Source organism: Tympanuchus pallidicinctus, unplaced genomic scaffold, assembly GCF_026119805.1.
Source record: "Tympanuchus pallidicinctus isolate F22 unplaced genomic scaffold, pur_lepc_1.0 scaffold20, whole genome shotgun sequence".
Classification (NCBI taxonomy): domain Eukaryota; kingdom Metazoa; phylum Chordata; class Aves; order Galliformes; family Phasianidae; genus Tympanuchus; species Tympanuchus pallidicinctus.
Genome location: NW_026294722.1, coordinates 5,198,741 through 5,217,890, shown reverse-complemented (window position 1 = coordinate 5,217,890; position 19,150 = coordinate 5,198,741). Strand labels below are relative to the sequence as shown.

General features: G+C 42.0%; 1 protein-coding gene across 3 annotated transcripts; it reads right to left on the bottom strand.

Annotated features, from left to right (window-relative positions):
* Positions 1 to 2,337: 2,337 nt before the first annotated feature.
* On the bottom strand, positions 2,338 to 14,507 carry YTHDF1 (YTH N6-methyladenosine RNA binding protein F1). 3 transcript variants are annotated; one of them, XM_052684266.1, is made up of 5 exons: positions 14,166 to 14,507; positions 13,825 to 13,849; positions 12,342 to 12,421; positions 7,817 to 9,420; positions 2,338 to 3,843 (listed from the first exon to the last, which is right to left on the bottom strand). In XM_052684266.1, exons 1-4 carry the CDS (start codon positions 14,190 to 14,192, stop codon positions 7,846 to 7,848), a joined length of 1,707 nt encoding a protein of 568 aa, XP_052540226.1. In that variant the 5' UTR covers positions 14,193 to 14,507; the 3' UTR covers positions 2,338 to 3,843; positions 7,817 to 7,845. The 3 variants fall into 3 exon arrangements, with proteins under 3 accessions (XP_052540226.1, XP_052540227.1, XP_052540228.1); XM_052684267.1 differs by having other exon boundaries at positions 7,894 to 9,420; positions 14,166 to 14,505; XM_052684268.1 differs by lacking the exon at positions 14,166 to 14,507 and having other exon boundaries at positions 13,765 to 13,825.
* Between the last annotated feature and the right edge of the window lie 4,643 nt (positions 14,508 to 19,150).

Sequence of the window (19,150 nt, the reverse complement as noted above, 5' to 3'; positions counted from 1 at the left end):
GTCTCATGAAGTGTGGCCCTACTGGCAATTTCTTCCCTCACAGCACTCCCCATGCAGCCCCTAATGCACTCTGCAGGCTGCCAGCCCTTTTCCCCACTCCATATCAGGTCACCTATGGAAAAAAAAAAACCCAACATCTAAACTGTCCAACCTTCACAATGAACATTCCCAAGGATCTGTGATAGCAGTGCTTTCTTACCCACCCCGTAGCACTTGCACCTCTTTCACATTCATCTCACCACAGCAAACACCGCGTCCTACTGATGGAGCAGAACAGTGTTTGGAGAGAACTTTACCAACTGTCTGTTGTCATGGCAACTTCCCAGGTAAAAATAATTCCTTGTATATAACTTATAAACAGACAGATGGCATAAATCTGCCCACACGCTCCACACTGAGGCAGTCACTAAGAGGCAGTGTGTGTATCAGCTCTACGGAGTGTTTCCTTCAATGCACAAGGTCATCCTCACAGTGCTCATAACTCACCTGCAGGGCTTGGGCCAAAGGAGCAGGGATGCTACAGAAAGCACTGCGGATGTACAGAAGCCACGTCAGCACACCTCCATGTGGGATCCCGAGGGATCACCAAACATGCTCCAAAATCCCACACAAAATACAGAAGTGAATCCTGTAGCACAGCAGGAAAGCACGGACCTCACAGACCCCAGGGTCCCTCTGGCACGTGGCACACAGTTCAGTCAGTTCAACACTTCAGTGCGACTCCCTCATGTCCAAAAACAAGCTGAATAAGAGCTGCTGTTTCACAGGACTGTGGATGGGGCAGGCTGCTGACAAGGTGCTTACCATAGGAAAGCACCCCATTCACCCTTTTTAATTACAAACATGCCCTTTCCCAAAAACAGCACAGCTTTCTCCTCCAAGGAACAGGCGCAGGCACAAAAAGGCACACATTTTTCCAAGTGAAACTGGGTGCTCAACCTAACGAATTCGGAGTAACCGAGGGGCACAGAAACAGTATTAGGGCAGAGCAGCTTCTGTTTCCTATCTTGGCATTGCTTTGTTGTTTCACTTATTTGTTCTGAGTTTCCCTCCCTCCTCTTAACTACTTTTCCCACCAGGTACACAAGAGAACAGCAGTCACGTTACAGAGGTTGTTTTACTCTCATCAAAGCTTTTAAAAACGCTCCTTTTTCCTGCAGTCTGATTTCTCCCCTACCTGAATAAATTGGCAATCATGAAAATGGGAGACAGCCTGTGTTCTCCAGCGTGCTGACATTAAGCACAAAAGCAAGTTCCTTTGGAAATACCACTTGGTTTAGAGAAAGAACACTTCAAACCTATGACCTTATTCTAGAACAGACACCAGACAAATGCTTTCCCCACCTCACAGCACCATTTGCACACACACAGAAAGCTGTGTCCCTTTAAAGCTGAAAAGACAGTTGATTGAAAACCAGCACGACTACCAGCCTGCATTTCAGCCCTCCTGGCACTGCACGTGGCAATACTAAAGGGATCATTTTCCCATTGGAATGCTTTCCCCCTGCTTTAACTCAGCTGTTGCTGTACAACGTGGCCACAAAACACCGCTATGCCTGTAGGGGAACCTCTGCACGCTGAACTTTTTGTGCTGCTCAGAAAGCCAGGGAACAGGCTGAGATGCGTTGTAACTTTTCTTACCAATGCAGCCAAATCAGGTGGAAATAACAGCTCTCTCTGGTAGAAAATACTTCCATTGCCTGCAGTTAAATCACAGCAAATAAACTTTCCAGATCTAAAATTTAAAAAAAAAAAAAAGAATAAAGTTGCATAGCAGAGTTTTCTCTTCAGGGCCAGAATGGAGCTGAGCTCTTCTCAGCTCTACACTCAGCAGCTGTAAACTCCTGTCTCAACCAGAAGCTAACAGCACTTTTCTTAATGTTGTAAAACACACTATTGCTTTAAAAAGCCTATTAGAAAAATAAAGTCAAATTGCAAAAATGAAGAGTGGCAAAATACAGCTCGTTGTTGTAGTTTGGAGCACTTTACCCCTCTTTGAAAGGTTCTTTTCTCCTCCGGTTGCCCCACATCCACAGCACTGAAGGCAATAGGGCAACTTCCAATTCAAAGCTCCAGCTTCAGAAAGGAAAGCACAAGTGACAACCGGTGTGTGTGTGCAAATTCCTTGGGATGGAAGCACGCAGATCAGCTGCAGTGCCCTCTGCAGAGTCCTGTGAAGCCCCTCAGCAAACAGCAAGCATGCCAATAGCCAACACCCAACCTGTCAGAACCAAAACACCTCTCACACTAAAAGCAATTCATAAGGTTGCATAATGGAAAGGTTGTAACATAGGAACAGAAATGATAGCACGGAAAAAAACGAAAATGACATCAAGCTTGCTAAATATGTATTGTTTATTAAGGCTTGTATTCTCCTAGAGGAAAAAGTTAATCCGATGCTGTCCATTACTCCTTACAGGCAGTAACAGTCCAGAGACAGTTATATGTTCTAAATACAAGTCTAAATGATACAGATTAAACTTTATTTAAATTGGAGGTCCTTTTGGAGTAAATAGTATTCAGAAGATACTTGCTTTCTAATATAGTAAAAGATCCTCTACAATAAACACGTGCAGATTCAGTGTGCTAGAGCAGCGGACATGAGCACCATTTCCATGCTTAATTGGAACTCCAGTTGGTGACAGGCTCTCTGACAGTCCCCTCACTCCACAAAAACATGACAGCAAATTCATTTTTCTTAAAACAGGTTTTTTTTACTCATCCAACAGAAAGAAATCAGACATACACACTGTCAATTTTAAACATCTGAGGCATAATCCATCATATTATCCATACTATTAGTTCCTACGTTATTAAAGCTCAGCATTATTGGTATAAAAACTTTAAATGGCATTGGGATTTGGGGGGCGGGGGGAGGAATGGAAGGAGAATTAAAAATGATTCTGCAATTAACTAATAACACCTGAAGCTGAAACAGGTTTAAACACGTCGTCCAAAACCCCTGCAATGTTGATAGCATCACATTATTATTTAATTCTCAAGCTACAAAAACCATAAAGCAGAATTATGGCTGAGAGAAAGCATCGCGCTCACCCCCGGCAGGATATGGTATAACAAATGCACACTGAAGCACTGCTTAACAGAATGTGGAAGGGAAATCTTGTCCAGAGAAACGATCCCACTGACAATTTGATTTGCTACCAGACAGAAAAAACCAACGATGGCGCGTTAGCAATTTGAGAAGTGTAATCGTACAGATAAATAAGGAGGCACAGCAGCTGCACAAACTGATCTCAAACCCCATCGTTCTCAATCTCTAAATTCTGAAGTGCAGTTATCTTCAAAAGGTTTTTAAATGGCAAAAAGAAAAAAAAAAAAATTAAATCCACGCATGGTTTCTTACGTTTGCCATGAAGAAACGGGGGTTGGGAAGAGGATAAAGGAAGATCTGTCATGTGTTCTCCATGATTCTCTGTATCTGGCTAGGAACAGAATTTGTGCCAAAATAAAGTCTTTGGGAAGCACTGACACTTTAGTATGCTCATGTATAGGTCCCACATTAGGTTAATATAACTGTTTACCAACTTAAAAAAATAAAAAGAGCCACACCTTTATTAATGATTTCTACAGAATTTTACATAGAAAAAGATACAAATTAATGCAGATCCACTTGGGCAAAAATAAACTACAAAGATGCAACAACTTAATTTCCCCTGCACGAGAAGATATATTGGAGCTGAAAGCTTTAGTTGGTCCTGATGCCAGGATACAGCACCAGAATACTTCAATTCTGTTTCTCAGTCGAATTTAATATCAGTTCTAGTATATATATATATAAACTGTATATGTATATCCTTATTGTTTGTTTCGATTCTGACGTTCCTGTAAAGAGAAAAGAGTTAAAAAGTTAAGGATTTTAGTCAAATGAACGAGCAAAAGTATATTTTAGTATATTACAGCACTGATGTGATCCCAGACAACAACTCTATGCTTGGATATCAGGCAAAAAAAGATGCTGCTATATTTTGTACTACCTGCACAGTCAGCCCAAGCTGACAGCGTATGAAGGCCACAGTGAGGAAGGGATGGAATACCATCATTCCCAAGTGGAATAGGGATCTGTAACACTCTGCTTTCTGGATTACCTCAGCTACTGCTGCAGCAGCACAGTCTTGATCAGGAACTGCATTTCAAGGCTGATACTCTTATTTCATAACAACTAGAAATACACTGTAAAGTATTTTGTGCTTAACAGAAGTACCGTTTTCACTTTGATCTCAAATCAAATATATCAGCCCAGCATTTCAGGCTCAAACTGTTTACTGAATCTTGTGAACGTTGATCACAAAGTGAGCCGCTGAGCACTGCTAAGAGAATCACTATTTAAAGGATCCGAGGCAAACAGGAGCTGCATGGCTGACTGCCCTTCCCAAGGGGGATACTTTGGGACGCAGCTCAGCAGGCGATACTGGTGGCAGGGGATGGCAGAATATCACTGACACCTTCCAATACATATTTGCTGAAAAGAAGAAATAAGCTTGTTGATTCAAGGGCTTCCTGAGATGCAACTCCTCTGCAGTTTCAGTGACACCAAGGCGCAGACCTTGGAATCACAGTCACAACGCAGACCAGAGGTGAGCACACAGCACTGGGGACACAGAGTTAAATACAGATCTGCAAAGATGGACTGCAGACATTTTACAGCAGAACTCTCTTTCTGTCCTACCACAAACTGCAAATGAAAATGCAAAAGCCTGCAACAAGTTGCTTTTCTTTACAAGCCCTTATTTTCTTTTTCAAGACTCTCTCACATGCATTGCAACTTCATGTTTTAAAGGCTGATCACAAAATCTGCTCTCTCTGTGGACACATTCATGCTGCAGCAGATTTTGGAACTGAGAAAAGCAGCGGGCAGGAGAAATTCCATACCACTTCTCTTTGGCTTACTCCTTTCCCAGGTCTGGATCATTACATTAGGCCAAAAAAAAGGCTTATAACTATGGCACATCAGAAGCTGGATTTGTATGCCAGCATGAAGAAATCAACCATGAGTTGATGAAGGAAACACTGGCTAGAAAGATGTTAACATTAAAAAAACCTGAATGCTAGTGGCTTGCGTCAAATAGATTACATGACATCATTCTTCTCCCTACTAAGCATGTGTATAAATGAAATAAAAGCATTCAAGCTCTCCATGAGTAATTTCTAAAGAATTCCAGCCTTTTGTAATCATGACGGTGATGGAGGCAGGATTTGTGGCAAGAAGTGTTACTGCTAAACAGAGTACAATGCATTAAAAAAAAACAACCACCACACCATCTTGAAACCTAATTCTGATGCTACCTATGCAAATAACCATTCCAAAAAGTCATTTAAGTTACCCTAACCAGCAATATTCTTGAAAAACTGTCATAGGAAATCCTGGCAAGAAACTCTCTTGGTAATCAGCTACACTTCTCATGTTCATTTATACAACAAGAATGAGAATAGAAATTAACTTTCCAGACAATTTTATAGGACACGTCCTGATGAGCAGCACCTCTCTTTTCACACCCTCACTGTTGATCTGCTTTATTTCTCCAGCACTTCCACCTTCCTCAGTGCACTGATTTCCTGAGAGCTGTGCTATTTTCGAGCCCATCCAGGTGAATCCAAGAAATATTAAACTTCAAATTTCCTGCACGTGTCAGACAGGCCAGAGCCTCGGTTTTAAATGAGGCAAAAAGAGACATTACTGTTTGGAAAAACCAATCCTGTTCTAGAAACGGTGACCTAAGCAAGCAATCATATTAACGCTTGAACTGCAAGTGCAAAATAGCTATGTATGAAAATAACAGCAAGTGGGGTCAGCTCAATAGGAACATCAGCACACTGAGCTACTTCAAAGCAAAGGAAGCTCAGCGCTCAGCAAGCTGCCATCTGAACCTCCTCAGGCAACTGAGTTCAGAAAGGCTGGATGCCGATCACTTTCACTACTTGATGCAAACAGGCACCAACTGGTTCAGATTCCCCAGCACTCCCACTCCTCACACACATTATTCATCCCTCCAGCCTTGCTAACAAGTCACAGGGAGACTCAGCATGAAAAACAAAACCAATCTCCTCCCTAGACTGTAAGCAGTTGACTTTTTGACTTGCTATAGAGAAGTTTGCACAGTAGATTGAGGGATGTCATTCTCCCCCCTTATTCCACCCTCATGAGACTCCACATGCAGCACAGTGTTCAGCTGTGCAACCCCCAGCACAAGAGATGTGGACCTGTCAGAGCAGGTCCAGAGGGCCACAGGGATGATCAGAGGGCTGGGGCACCTCTCCTAGGAAGACAGGCTGAGAGTTGCAGTTGTTCAGACTGGAGGAGGCCAGTATCTAAGGAAAGCTGGCGAGGGACTCTTGGTCAGGGAACACAGGGACAGGACAGAGGGTTGCTGATTTTTTAAATAAAAGAGGGTAGATTTGTATTACATATAGGAAAAGAAATTGTTTACTATGAGAATGGGGAGCCATTGGAACAAGCTGGCCAGAGAAGTTGCACATGCCCCATCCTCAGAGGTGTATGTGGTCAAGATGGACAGGACTTTGAGTAATGTGATCTGGTGGAAGGTGTCCTGCCATGGGACATGGGGTTGAAACCAGGTGATCTTTAAAGGTCCTTTCCATCTGCAGCCATTCCGTGATTATTTAGGATTCCATCCCACACATGAAAACAGCTCTCCTGAAGATACAGGGTGCTTTAAGTACTGAACTGCCAATCATTTACTGAACGAATGAAATGTTGAGATAATGACTTGCAGGTTTTGGTTTGTGAAATCCCGCAGAGAGGGCAGAACAAAAACTTGCCATCCCTGCTGTGTTGAAGTATGCTACATATGTCATATCAGATGGCTAGGAAAAGTTGAGCTGGAACTTCTTAAGACACTGATCTTTTCTCTCACAATTTAAGGGTACGTTCTAAGAAGGCAGGTTAAAGCAATTTTATGTTAATTCTTAAATGTCACTAAAGGCATTAAAACAGCAACTTCAATTTCACCATCACCAAACCTTGCTTTAAAAACATTTAAAAGCAAGTGTAAGCTGCACTAAACCAGCCTGCTCAATAAGTGCTTTAATTAAAATGCTATTCAAAAAAATGTGTATAAAACACTATTGATAAAGCAACTTTTAAGTGTTATCTAAGTGATAATTACACATCCCAACACTTAGTGTTGTGTCAGTACATGACTTCCAGGCTGCCTAACTAGAGAAAGGTATTCTTGAAACTGAGGTCATGGGACAGATGACTCTTAGGGCTGTGAAAAGGTACATAAAAAGGTACATAAAACATTCATCATGCTTTCCCAGTTACTGCCCCAGTTTATCACGCATCCTCACTCAAGACTTTTCAAGAATTAATAAACATACTAGACCTGAGAACCATTTGCCTTTATTTGCCCAAGTAATAACATACATGGGGATCCAGCAGCAGAAACAATCTTCCTAGCACTATTCCATATTCCAGTAATTTTATATAGCTCCTTTTCCAGAGTTTTAACTGAACAAGTAGGATCAATCCTCCTGCTCTTAAAGGCAAAATACAAATTTCAAATGCCAACACAGGTATCAATTTTGATAGACAAGTTCCAGTCAAACAATGCTTAAACACCTCATATTTATGAAGCAAAATGCTTGTGGGGCAACTCTAAAATAGAAACGTGTTTCTAATCTATTAACTACTGTAAGATACTACAAAGACCTGGACACAACCTCCTTTCCCTGTCAGTGCTTAAACTTTCGCTTTGAAACATATTTGCTATGAAATTACGTCACATAAATAAGCATCAGTTGAGATGTATTAAAAACATTTTTAATTCCTACTTACATTTTCTCCATTATAGCAGCCTTCACATTTCATTTTCCCCATATCTGTGTATAAAATAAATTTTTTAATAAGTTTACCTTCCGCACCACCTCCTCCTCTTCTTGGCGCTTCTCATAATGAGAAAAGTCATCAAAGATGGAGGTCGTGTGCTTGTAAGTAGCAATAATTTTAAGCACTTGTTTTGCTTTTTCTAAGGGCACCTCCTGTGTATCACGGGAGTTTGTAACAGGTTTGTTGTCATTGTTCTCCAGCCTGATGTGTCGGAGCTGGTTGTTGGGCACATCCTTCACAAAGATCCACTTGACATCAAATTTCCCCTTCCACTTGTCCTGAGACCAGACACCTGCACTGGTGCCATAGTCCACAGGTGATTTCATCTCCGCAACTCCACAGAAGTGTCCACTGCCATTGACACTGAATAGCAAGTAGACCGGGCCCTTACTATTCATGGACCGAAAAGCACTGTCCAGGCGTTTGTTGCCATGCTCCGTACTACACCAAATAGAATACTTAATGGAACGATGAATATCATCCTCAGAATAGCTCTTTATTATGAACACGCGTCCATTTTTAAGGTTCCATTCAAAATCTTTAGGATTATAGCTGTGAGCAGCTTTCAGTTTTTCAAGAACGGGATGGGACTCGCCGCTTGGAACAGGGTTAGGCTGGGTGCTGCCAGCCGAATTGCTGTCATTGCCAGTTCCTCCACTTTGGCCAAAAGCTGCATTTCTGTTGCGAGGAGCGATCCAGCGATTTTGGGGCGGCTGCTGAGGGCTCTGATACTGTGGTTGAGTCAATGGAGGAGGCTGAGCTGGAACAGGCTGAACTATTTGTTGCTGTGGCTGTGGAACAGACTGAGGAGAAGGTATCTGCTGGGGAGCAGGAACTTTCGCCACAGGACCCTTATTGTCCCAAGTCCCTATGTCCATATTATGCTTTATAGGAGGAGGCGGCAATGCTCCTCCAATCACAGGTCCAGTTTTTGTTTTCATTTTAGGCTGTGGTTTTGCAGGTTTGCTAGCTATAGCAGCCCAAGAAGTCGGTTTAGATACTGGCAAGTTTACATTTGAGCCACCATTACCAGAGAGGGGACCTGCCATCCCAGCACTGTTAACAACAGAACCTACTGTTTTCACAGCCGAAGTCGTAACGTCTCCACCAATCTTAAGTCCAACCATTCCCTGTTCAATACTGTTCATTCCAGGAGCTTTATTTAATGTATCATTATGAAATCCTGTTTGTCCATCCACGATGGTACCTCCCAGTGAGCTAGGTGGATAGCTGTAACTGCTCCCATACGCTGAACTTTGAGTCTGCTGTCCCTGGGATCCACTTGTTCCCCAAGCTGAGAAGGCAGGGTTTTCAGGGAAGAAGTTAAACCGGTGTTGATAGATATTATTTCCCAGACCCCCAGGCTGTCCAAAAACAGCATCGTGCATAAAATGATGATCTCCATTACTGAGCTGTCCATAGGTGGTGAGATATGGGATAGGAGGATCTCCTCCTGTAGACCATGGCGCTTCACTGAGGGAGTAGGGAAACCCAATAGATGGTGGATAATAACTTGACAGATAAGGATCAGTCATGGATGGATAGCTACTGTTCTGTTAAAGAAAAAAAAGTAACTTCAGATATATAAAATTTTGTATACAAATAGCCACAGTGCTACATAGAATCATAGAACCACTACATCACCAAACAGAAAAGAACAAATACTAATTAATTTCTAATTTTTAAGTCTGAGGATAATTAGTATATCTTAACTGTTATAAACTTGCAGGTGAAACTGCTTTAACATGACAGCAAACAGCAACATGAACACAAACCTCATTATGGGACTGTTTTGAAGAGCCAACAGATCTTAACAAGCAAAACATACCTGAGGTGGTAAAACATACAAAGGCTACTTCTTTCAGATAGGACCACAGTAAGATCACGTATTAACAAATGTGTCAAGTCTGGAATAAGACAATCCAGTCACTAGAAACTGAAGTTAAGTTGACTGATGTGCTAGAGAGAAGTACACAGACATAATACATGCCAGGAAGCGAAGCAGTCTGGGACAAATCCTATTCAATTGTTTCTCAAAGTCTCTTCCTCCCTCAGCAGTAAAGCTACAAACGTTCAAGAGCATCTACAGCCACCCTTCCAAACAGAACATCTTTTTCACTCTATGAAATAAAAGACTGACCTGTCATAAACCAGCCAATCCACCTCTGAAATTCTAGTTTTAATTCCCTTACTCCCTCTAAACTGTTTTTCAGACCAGGTTGAGAAGCCTTTTCTACCCCTTCAATGTCCTGGAGACGCATTATTTTGAAACATTCAATGTCTCTCTCACATTCAATAAAAAATATAGAATATTATAAAATGAGGTTTTTTTATTCTTTAAATAAGCATGAAACCTAGATATCAGAGAGATTCCATAAAGATACTCTAAATGTAATTACCAGCAAGGAGGAAGGAAGGTCAACATCTCCTGTTAATGAGTTGAACAGCAGTTACCCCTTCCTTACTCGCAGAGAAAGGTGATTTTCAGAATAGGAACTAAGATTCCTTTCAAACTGCAAAATCCCAATCCTGATCAAAAGTCAGCAAAACAGCACTGGAACTTCAGTCATTTTTCCAAGCATAAAGATTGTTTCTTAGCTTATTCAGAAAATGAAGCAAAATGACTCCCTGCTGAAGATGAGCAACAATACCCAATTGATAAGTTACAGTCATTTTTATTACCCGTTTTTCAGTTTATTCCCTTCCATAGCATCAAAATTAATATCCTTTCCACATAAAGGATGACACCACACAATGCCACCAAGTCCTACATTCCCCACCACAACCACTACTGAGATTTCAGCAGCCTGAATTCAATGTCACTGATTCAAAAAACATCACTGCTGCCAATGCTCACAATGCCTTCACATACGAATTCCATCACCAAGATGTGTACTACCTACTTTCCTATGAGATCCTTCAAAATGGATGAAATTTCCTAAGCTTTCCAAACCAAATGAATCTATATTTAGTGTAAGGAAACATTTTTTTCTAGGAGACTCCACATCAAGATTAATGTCAATGCATCATTTCTTGAATTGTTAACGTAGGAAAAACATAAAAACAAACACTGGCAAAAAGGAGGGGAGAACAGCTCTTATGAGATACTTCTCTTGTATATACTCCACACATAAATATTTTGTTAAGACTGAGAAGAAGTAATGTAGAAAAAGATGTTTTGTTCTGCAGTATTTCTGCTAAGGGATTCTAGACAATTACTGAGACTCACCCCCTGTAGCCACGGTCTGTAAGTTTCAGCAAGGATTCTAACACTATAAGGAAAGTTTCAGCAAGCATCTTTACAAAGCACTCAATCTATTTTGCCTGGCATTATGCCAGAGCATGTAAGAGAAACCCTGTCAGAGACCCTTCACCATAACAGCAGTCACATTCATTTCAACAAATTTATCCTTGGCTGTTTTTTTTTTTTTTTTTTTTTTTTTTTTTCTTTCCTAAACAACTGCTGTATTAATTAGGAAGGGAATCCTTTCTTCCAAGCAGTACGAAATCAGAGTCCTATTTAACGCTCACTTTCCACTCAGAACTGTTCAGACCACCTACACAATTATTTCTTGCAGCTCACCAACTTCTTGTTGCAGCATTAGAAGAGCCAATGGAGTTGTGCTTCAGTCTATGTACATACCTACACTTTTTTTGTTTGTTTTAAGCACATAGAGGCTCTTTTGCCAAGAAGTTCAGCAACATCACCAACATTAACAGTGGCATCTATCAGTTTCAGGCTGAACTGCACTTTTTAAAACAAATAACAGATGTACCCCTGCCAAGGCTCTCAAGTTTATAAACATTTTGTTCACTTTAAAAAGATTGAAATTTAAGTCAAAAATTACTTCAGTTAGAAGACTTTCATGACCACAGTGGTATTTAAGATCTGATGGTGACTTAATGTACAGCACAATGAACTGTTTTACTCAGTTTGCATTACAGGGTGTTCATTACTTTTGAAATGATACGTTTTGCAGACGTGTGATATTTCAGAGGACAGGAAAGAAGAGCAATATTTGTTGAAGTGAGGAAAAGCAAGCAGGATATCTGCGATCTCTTCTTAAAAGCAATATCCAAATTTCAACAATATTAACACTGTGGATTACTGAAAAGATGAGTTGTGAGACCCCAAAATCAGGAACTCCAGACTCCTACATGCAACTCATCTATCAAAGAACTGCAAGTTCAAGTAGTTTGTCCCAGTCCAACCATATCAATAGCCTGCAACATGAGGAGCAATCAGCAGAAGCCACTTGGAGCATTCACATAGTTTTCACTGGTGGCCATCTGTATACACATAGTAATATTAGCTTTGTGAGCACAAGGCTAGTTGTATTACTAAGTAACACAATATACCAGTCATTTCTTTTTCTATGTCTTCAAGGAATTTGCTTCTGCAACACAATCCTGTGGCACTGGGTGCCAAAAGCACGCATAAGATGAAGAAAAAAAAGTGAAAAAACAAACCAACCTGATTTGACTGCCCAGAAAGGTAAGGTTCAAAGTCGTTGTCGTGAACTGTATCCTTCTGATGTAATGAACCATTTTGTACTACAAAAAAAGAGTTACAAAGCATTATGATACGGCTTAGGAGTGTTTCAGTAGAGTTCCACTTTATGTCTCTTTAGGAAAAGCCACACTTCTCCACAGCATGAAGAATCTTGAAGACATACAGATCACTTTTGACCCTGATTTCGCTTTGTATCACCACTTACAAAACTGAGCTTGAGTAAATTCTTAAAAATCAAGCTTTCCTACAAATGAGTGAACACAGAACCCCTGTGAATCATCTCTGAGCCAAAAAATATAGGAGTTCTGCATAAGAAATAAATTGGGAAACATCAGATGTTTGGGTCCATAATTAGAACTCTCTGAAACTAATTCACAGCTCTCCCAGCATGTGGTGCTTACTGCCAAAGTTAAGATAGCCACAGTGAGATCAGGTGGGCTTACATTTAATTATAACCAATGACTGCTGTGTGACTTGATATTCTGCCATTTTTAATCAAAATTTAAATCTTTAGAAGTGTGTAAAAGGGATACCTGCCTTACCCAAATGCCTACTTACACATAAATTCTTATGTGAAATGCAATCAAAACCCATTACTTAAAGCTACACAAAAGCAAAATTTATTGGGTTACACCAAATGATTTCCTTTCTCATTTTAAATGCTGAAAAAAAAAGCTCAAACACCACGTTATGTGATGAGAAAAATACAACTACTGCTCCATGTGAAGTAAAGCCACACAAAACTTAAGTGTTTAACAAACAAGTTGGGGAATTTATGAGAATAACTCTGGAAAGATTGTCAGTGGTAGCAAAAGAGTGTACGCCAATATTGGAAACAGAATCAAACTTCTTGTGAGCAGAGATAGCTGGATTTTTAAGGCAGTTTATGATAAATTGGAAAGCATCTGAGCTGAAGATACTGCTAGCCTCTAAAGCTAAACAATTACATGCTTACGTAGTGATCATAGAATCAATCAGTTTCCTGAACCGCTGACTGAAATTAGAAATCAGATGGAGTGTGGATGTTGGCATAAAAAGTTTATTATCTCCAGCAGTTAATTACTTAAGGAATTTTAAATGAATACAATTAACTTTGTAGGCTTACTTATCACAAATCATACCTGTAGAGCCAACAGCAGTCCAGTAATGGGACTGTATTTGTATAGCAGGAAACGACTACACAAAGCATGTAGAAATACTCATACAGCAAACAGACACCCTTATAGTTTTTTGTTATTACAAGGAAATGAGGAGATTGTAAACTCCACAGCAATAAGCTGGATGCACTCAAGACCGTGCAAATAACAGTTGATCCAGCTGTGAAACAAAGCACAACTTCCTTTGTTCCAGATGTTACCCACAGGGGCTGCAAACCCACAGGTACCTGCACAGCTCATCTCCTACAGGGGCTGCTTCAACAGCAAGATCTCAGCGTGATCCTCACCTTTATTATCCTGTCCTTTCGGTCTCTGGAAAGCCACAGCACACGATCGGGTGCAGGAAAAGACATAAACAAACCGACAAACAAATAAACAAAAGGGAAACAAAGAAGTTGATTTTAGGAAAACGTTCATACCGACACACAGCCGATTGAGAGGGATGGGGGTGTCGTAGCAAACAGCCGCAAGGCACCGAGGGCTCATCCAGCCCGGCCCGCCCCACCAACACCCCGCACACATCGCGCCGTGCCCTCGGGCGGAGGAACCGAGCGCGATCCGAGCCCCAAAGCGCCGAGCCCAGCAGGGCCGCCCCGGCCGCGGCACCCCCGGGGCCCGCGCCGCTCACCTGAGGGTCAACGCTCGTGGCAGACATAATTCATGTACGGGGCCGCCGCGGTTCAGCAGAGGCCGGGCGGGAGGCGGGGCCGCTGGGAGCTCCGGGGCGGCGGCGGCGGCGCCTCCGCGCACAGGGCCGGGGAGGGGAAGGGGCCGAGGGGGAGGGGAAGGGGCCCGCGCGCCACCACTCGGCGTCTCCTCGGCGGGCCCGGGGGGACGGTAGGCCGGCGCCGGTCGCGCCTCGCCGTGCCCTGCCGGCCCCGTCCCTTCACATGCCCCCCGGCCTGCCCGCCTACGCCGGGCCGCTGCAAGGGACGGAGCCCGAACCGCCAACTCCAATGGCGGCGGGCGCCGGGCTGCGGTGACGTCAGACTATGAGCGCGAAGCACGCCGGGAGAGCGCGGCCCGGCGCGGGCGGGAGGGAGGGGAAGGGAAGGCGCGCGGCGCGGGGCCGCACCTGTCGCGCATGCGCGGGGCGGTGCGGCGAGCTGAGGGGCGGGCGGGCTGAGATCGCGCCCCGCTTCCTCGCTATTCTCCCTATTCCCCCCCCCCGCTGTGGGGGCTGTGAGGTCTCGGTGGGCGGTCGGACTTCGGCTCCTGGCTCTGGCGAGCCGCGGGGCTGGCACCGATGTGAGATCCGTGAGGAAAAGGCGGCGAAGAGCTGCGCCCCGGGAGCGCAGCCTTCTGTGCGAGCAGCCGCTGCCGCAGAGTGCCTTGTGGAGCATCGCGCCAGCACGACTGCTGCCTGCCCGCGCTCTGCCTTGGCTTTTTGTCGGGTTAAGTCATCTTATTTTCCTTCCAGCTGTTGCTTTGGGAGAATGGAGGTGAACTCTCAGTCCCATCAGCGCGGTTGATGCTGATTTCAGAGGTCTGAGAAGTGGTTTGTTGACCTCCATCCGTGCACCCTTCTGAGAGAGCCTGAAGACACGGTGCTGGAGAAGCCTGCTGAGCTGTGACCCCATAGGGCCAAAGTCGTATCTTTGTAGTTTTTAGGGAAGCCTGGCATTTCCTGAACAAGAAATCAGGTGAAATAAAAGCCTAACCCTTCTATTATTTCTAGTGGTTTCGTTTTACTAAATGGGTGGAATATGCAATGACCAGAACTGCTGGAATTTTGTGATAGCTGTCAGAATCCTACTTAAAATCCTTTGGGCAGGATAAAATTAATAGGTGCTGCACACAACAAAATGGCATTTCATGCCTTCCCCAGGGTCCTGCAGTTTCTTAGGTGATTTAGCATTGTTCAGAAAGCTTGTATTATAATTTTTAATACCTATTTGAGTTCAGATGGCAATAAAAAGTTTCATTCCAACGCTCCTATACAACAGTGGATCTTATTTACTATTGGAGATTTCTAGAATGTAATGTCTGACTTTGGAAACTGCTGCAATAAACGGACTTGTAACAATGTTAACTGATTAACAGTGATACTGAAACTATCTTTTCACACCTTACATAGGTGTCTGTTTGGAGGATGGGGATGTCCTTAATTTGGCCACAAGCCTGTTTTTGTGTGTATTTTTTTCTTGAAAGTGTCAACATACGTGCAGAGATTTAGTTTGGTAAGTCTCTGTTGCCTTTAAACATACTTGTGTAGGGTTCACGACGTGAATATACCACTTACAGTCAGCAGGTACATACAATATAAGCACATTTGAGAGAAAAAAAAATGGATCAAAATTAGATTCTCAATATGTGTATAATGTGTAAAGTAGGTAAATCTGCTCCCAAGAATCCCTGCATGTGCCAGAAAGGCCATCTAGGGACATTGCTTCAGTAACAAGTGTGAAAAAGCAAACAGCATGGCATGAGAGTGGAACATCTGTCAGAAAGAAAGAAGGAAAGGATAGTCCTGGATGCTTCTGGGCACTGCTTTAAAGTGTATATGACTGTATATGTTCACTAGTCTTGATATAGAAACTGTATGACTATGAATCATCTTGGCCATGAATGCCATGAATGTATGTAGGCAGCATGTGAATACTCTATTTGCTTCAACATCCTAAGGTACAGCAAACTAAAGCTGTTAGGCTATTCTTGGGTTTTTTTTTTTAGGTTAAAAGACAGTGTATGTCATATATATATGTATGTCATATGTATATGTCCAAATTCACATTTGTGAATTTATTTATATATATATTTGTGTGTGTGTGTGTATATATATATATATTTGTGGATTTATTTTTTACTTTTGCATTAGGAAAATGTGAGTTGTTGGTACTTCCTGGTAACTTTAAGACCATTTGTCTTGCTGACTCCAGCTATACTTTAACCCATGCATTTACTGATTACTTTATTTCCAAATCAGCCTGATAATAGCAAATATATTATAACTGTGTTTACATTCATTTCTTCTTAGAGAGTTTCCAGTCACTGCCTAGCATGTGTGTCCAGTAATCCTTGAAATGAGCTCAGCAGTGTAGAATTTACCACTTTCCTCATACAGAGGCATGGTGGTGATGCTGTCAATCCTAGCTGATGTTTTCTGTTTCCAACATTTGTTTTTTCTGTAGTTCATTGCACTCCTTGGCTTAAGACAAGCTCAAAAGCTCATTAGGACACCTTAATCCTCTGAAAAAGAACTAAAAATATACTCAAATTGCTGAAAAAGATAAATATTAGTTGCATAAAACACTTTATTGAATATGGTATTTGCTTTCAAAATTTTGGTGGGCTAAAATAAAACCTCCAAATCTATCCTTCAGCATGCTGGCTTATTTTTTTCTTTCTTTCTTCAGCAGACTTGTCCCTTCATTTTCTTCTGCTGCAGTGACCTCAGTAGGAGTCCTTCCGAGCTTTCCTTTGGTGGTGAAATGCTCTCTCCAAAAACTGAGCATCTCCCCACAGAAAGCTAACCTTAAGCCTGCCTTGAAGATTGCATGATGTTAAAAGAATGGTGTATTAACAGTAACAACAACAAGACTCACTGCTAATAATCACTGCCAGAAATTTTTAAAATTGTCTTAGGAGCCCCCTTCCAATTCTTCTGAAGTTTAATATTGCTTTTCCCTCCCTAAGAGGCTTGATGGATAGGGAAATGACAATACAGAAAAAGAAAAGCTCGTTCTTGACACTGCCCAAGGCACCTCACAAACCTGACAGGTTACTCAGCTTCTGCGTGTTCAACTTCACCACCTTTTAAATGGAAGTGAGGAATATCTGTGATGTATTTTGAGAGATTTGCCCTCAAAGCAAAGCAAATATGGAACCGTATCTCCAGTCACCATCACCCCAGGGGCTTTCCCTAGCAGCAGTGTGGTTGCAAAGGCTAGGCAACTCAGTACACCTCTACCACAACACCACAGTCCATCACAACTACTTTCCATGTGCCACAGCCTCTTTTAAGCTTTCTGTGACAGCTTCCCTGACATCTGCCTTAAGACTGTTAACATGCTTCATAGGCATGGCCATGAAATAGGCAGATTGAGGAGCCTCCCACGTTCCCAACACTTCCCGAGGTCACATTTAGAAGAAAGTTGGTTAGAAGCAGTAAAGAGCAGGTCATAGCTTGTAAAATACTTCCTGAGAACAGCTAATGACTCTTCACCTGTGGGCAGGTGATTTGCAACTACCCATTAACAGAGCCCTCACACAACCTCTGTAGGAGGGATTTGTACATTCTGTACTTCACATTTTTACGATATATTCTTCAAGAGCAGGAGATGTGGAGCAGATGAAAATGTGGATTACATATAAATTCACGATGGACAAATTAAAAAGAGCCAGTTCCACGTGTTACAGTTCTGTAAATGTTGTATATAAGTACTGCCCCCTACTGCTCAAGGGATTTTCATAAACATGTATTTAATTTTTAAAAGTTTTAACTTTTTAAATTAAAATGTTTGCAAAAGCCCGCCTGTAAGAAAAGGACACGTGGATCTTTTTTCTTAAAACAAAAATCTCAATTTATCTTTTTTTTGCAAGCATAAGACACCTGTGCCCATTCTCTTGCTAATGGGCAAATTATGCTTTCCCAAAGACATTCTTCAGAACAAGCTGCGTGCATCTTCTCAGCCACAAAAGCCATGGAGATAAACACATTTCCAAGTAATTGCACCTTTCAAAACTGACCTTAAAATTCTTTATTCTGAATTATGACTACAGGAATGCAAAGGAATAGGAAGATTTCAAATTGTAGAGACGTGATGGTAACGAGTTGGTGTTAATTCCCAAAGTAAAAGCAAAGCAATCAAGCATTCTTCAGTGAATTCTTGTTGATATTATCTGTTCATTTCACAGTACATTTTCTTGGAAATTTTAAGGTGCAAAACATGCCTGTGTGAGAGCAAGGTGAAAAAGATAAAGTAACGCCACTGTGGTCAGAGCATTACTGCTGGTGCTCAGAGCTGACACCTTTCTAGGGAGCTGCTGTCGCGCCCTTGGGTGACGTACTCTGAAATATTTGATGTATGTCAGAACTTACATCCAAACAACCTCCTTTTAGAATGTGGTTGTGTTTGTCTCTGTTTTTGTGTCAATAGAAATTAAAGAAAAAACTCATAGTTGCACAAAATTTTATCGATTTAGAAAAAAATGTGCTTTACTGTTGTGGTATAGAATAGTGTCATCTGCTCTGGCTTGAAAGCAACTCCCTCTTAATACCTCGTTGCAAAAGCAATATTTGGACCTGATTCAGCAGACAATAAAATCCCTCAGTTTCCCTGTATCTTCTGGAAAGCTGCATTAAGATGTCTGTGCATTTGCCATGGAGGAATATTTTTCTGCTTCAAGACTGCATTACATTGCCAGATTCCAAAGGGGTTTTAATAGACATCAGCATCAGACTATAAATCTTTAGACCATGTTTGTGAGCTAGGAAATATACTGGTCCTTATTTTAGGGACAAGAAAGCTGAAGCACAGAGTCTTCAAGCCTTCAAGCAAGTACTTAATTGCTTCTTATTAGAAAGTGGATTTAACATCTGCAAAATCGGGGGCATGCTGAATGTGTTTGTACTTGAAGTGTGTAACGGATCCATCCCACCGTGGAGTCATT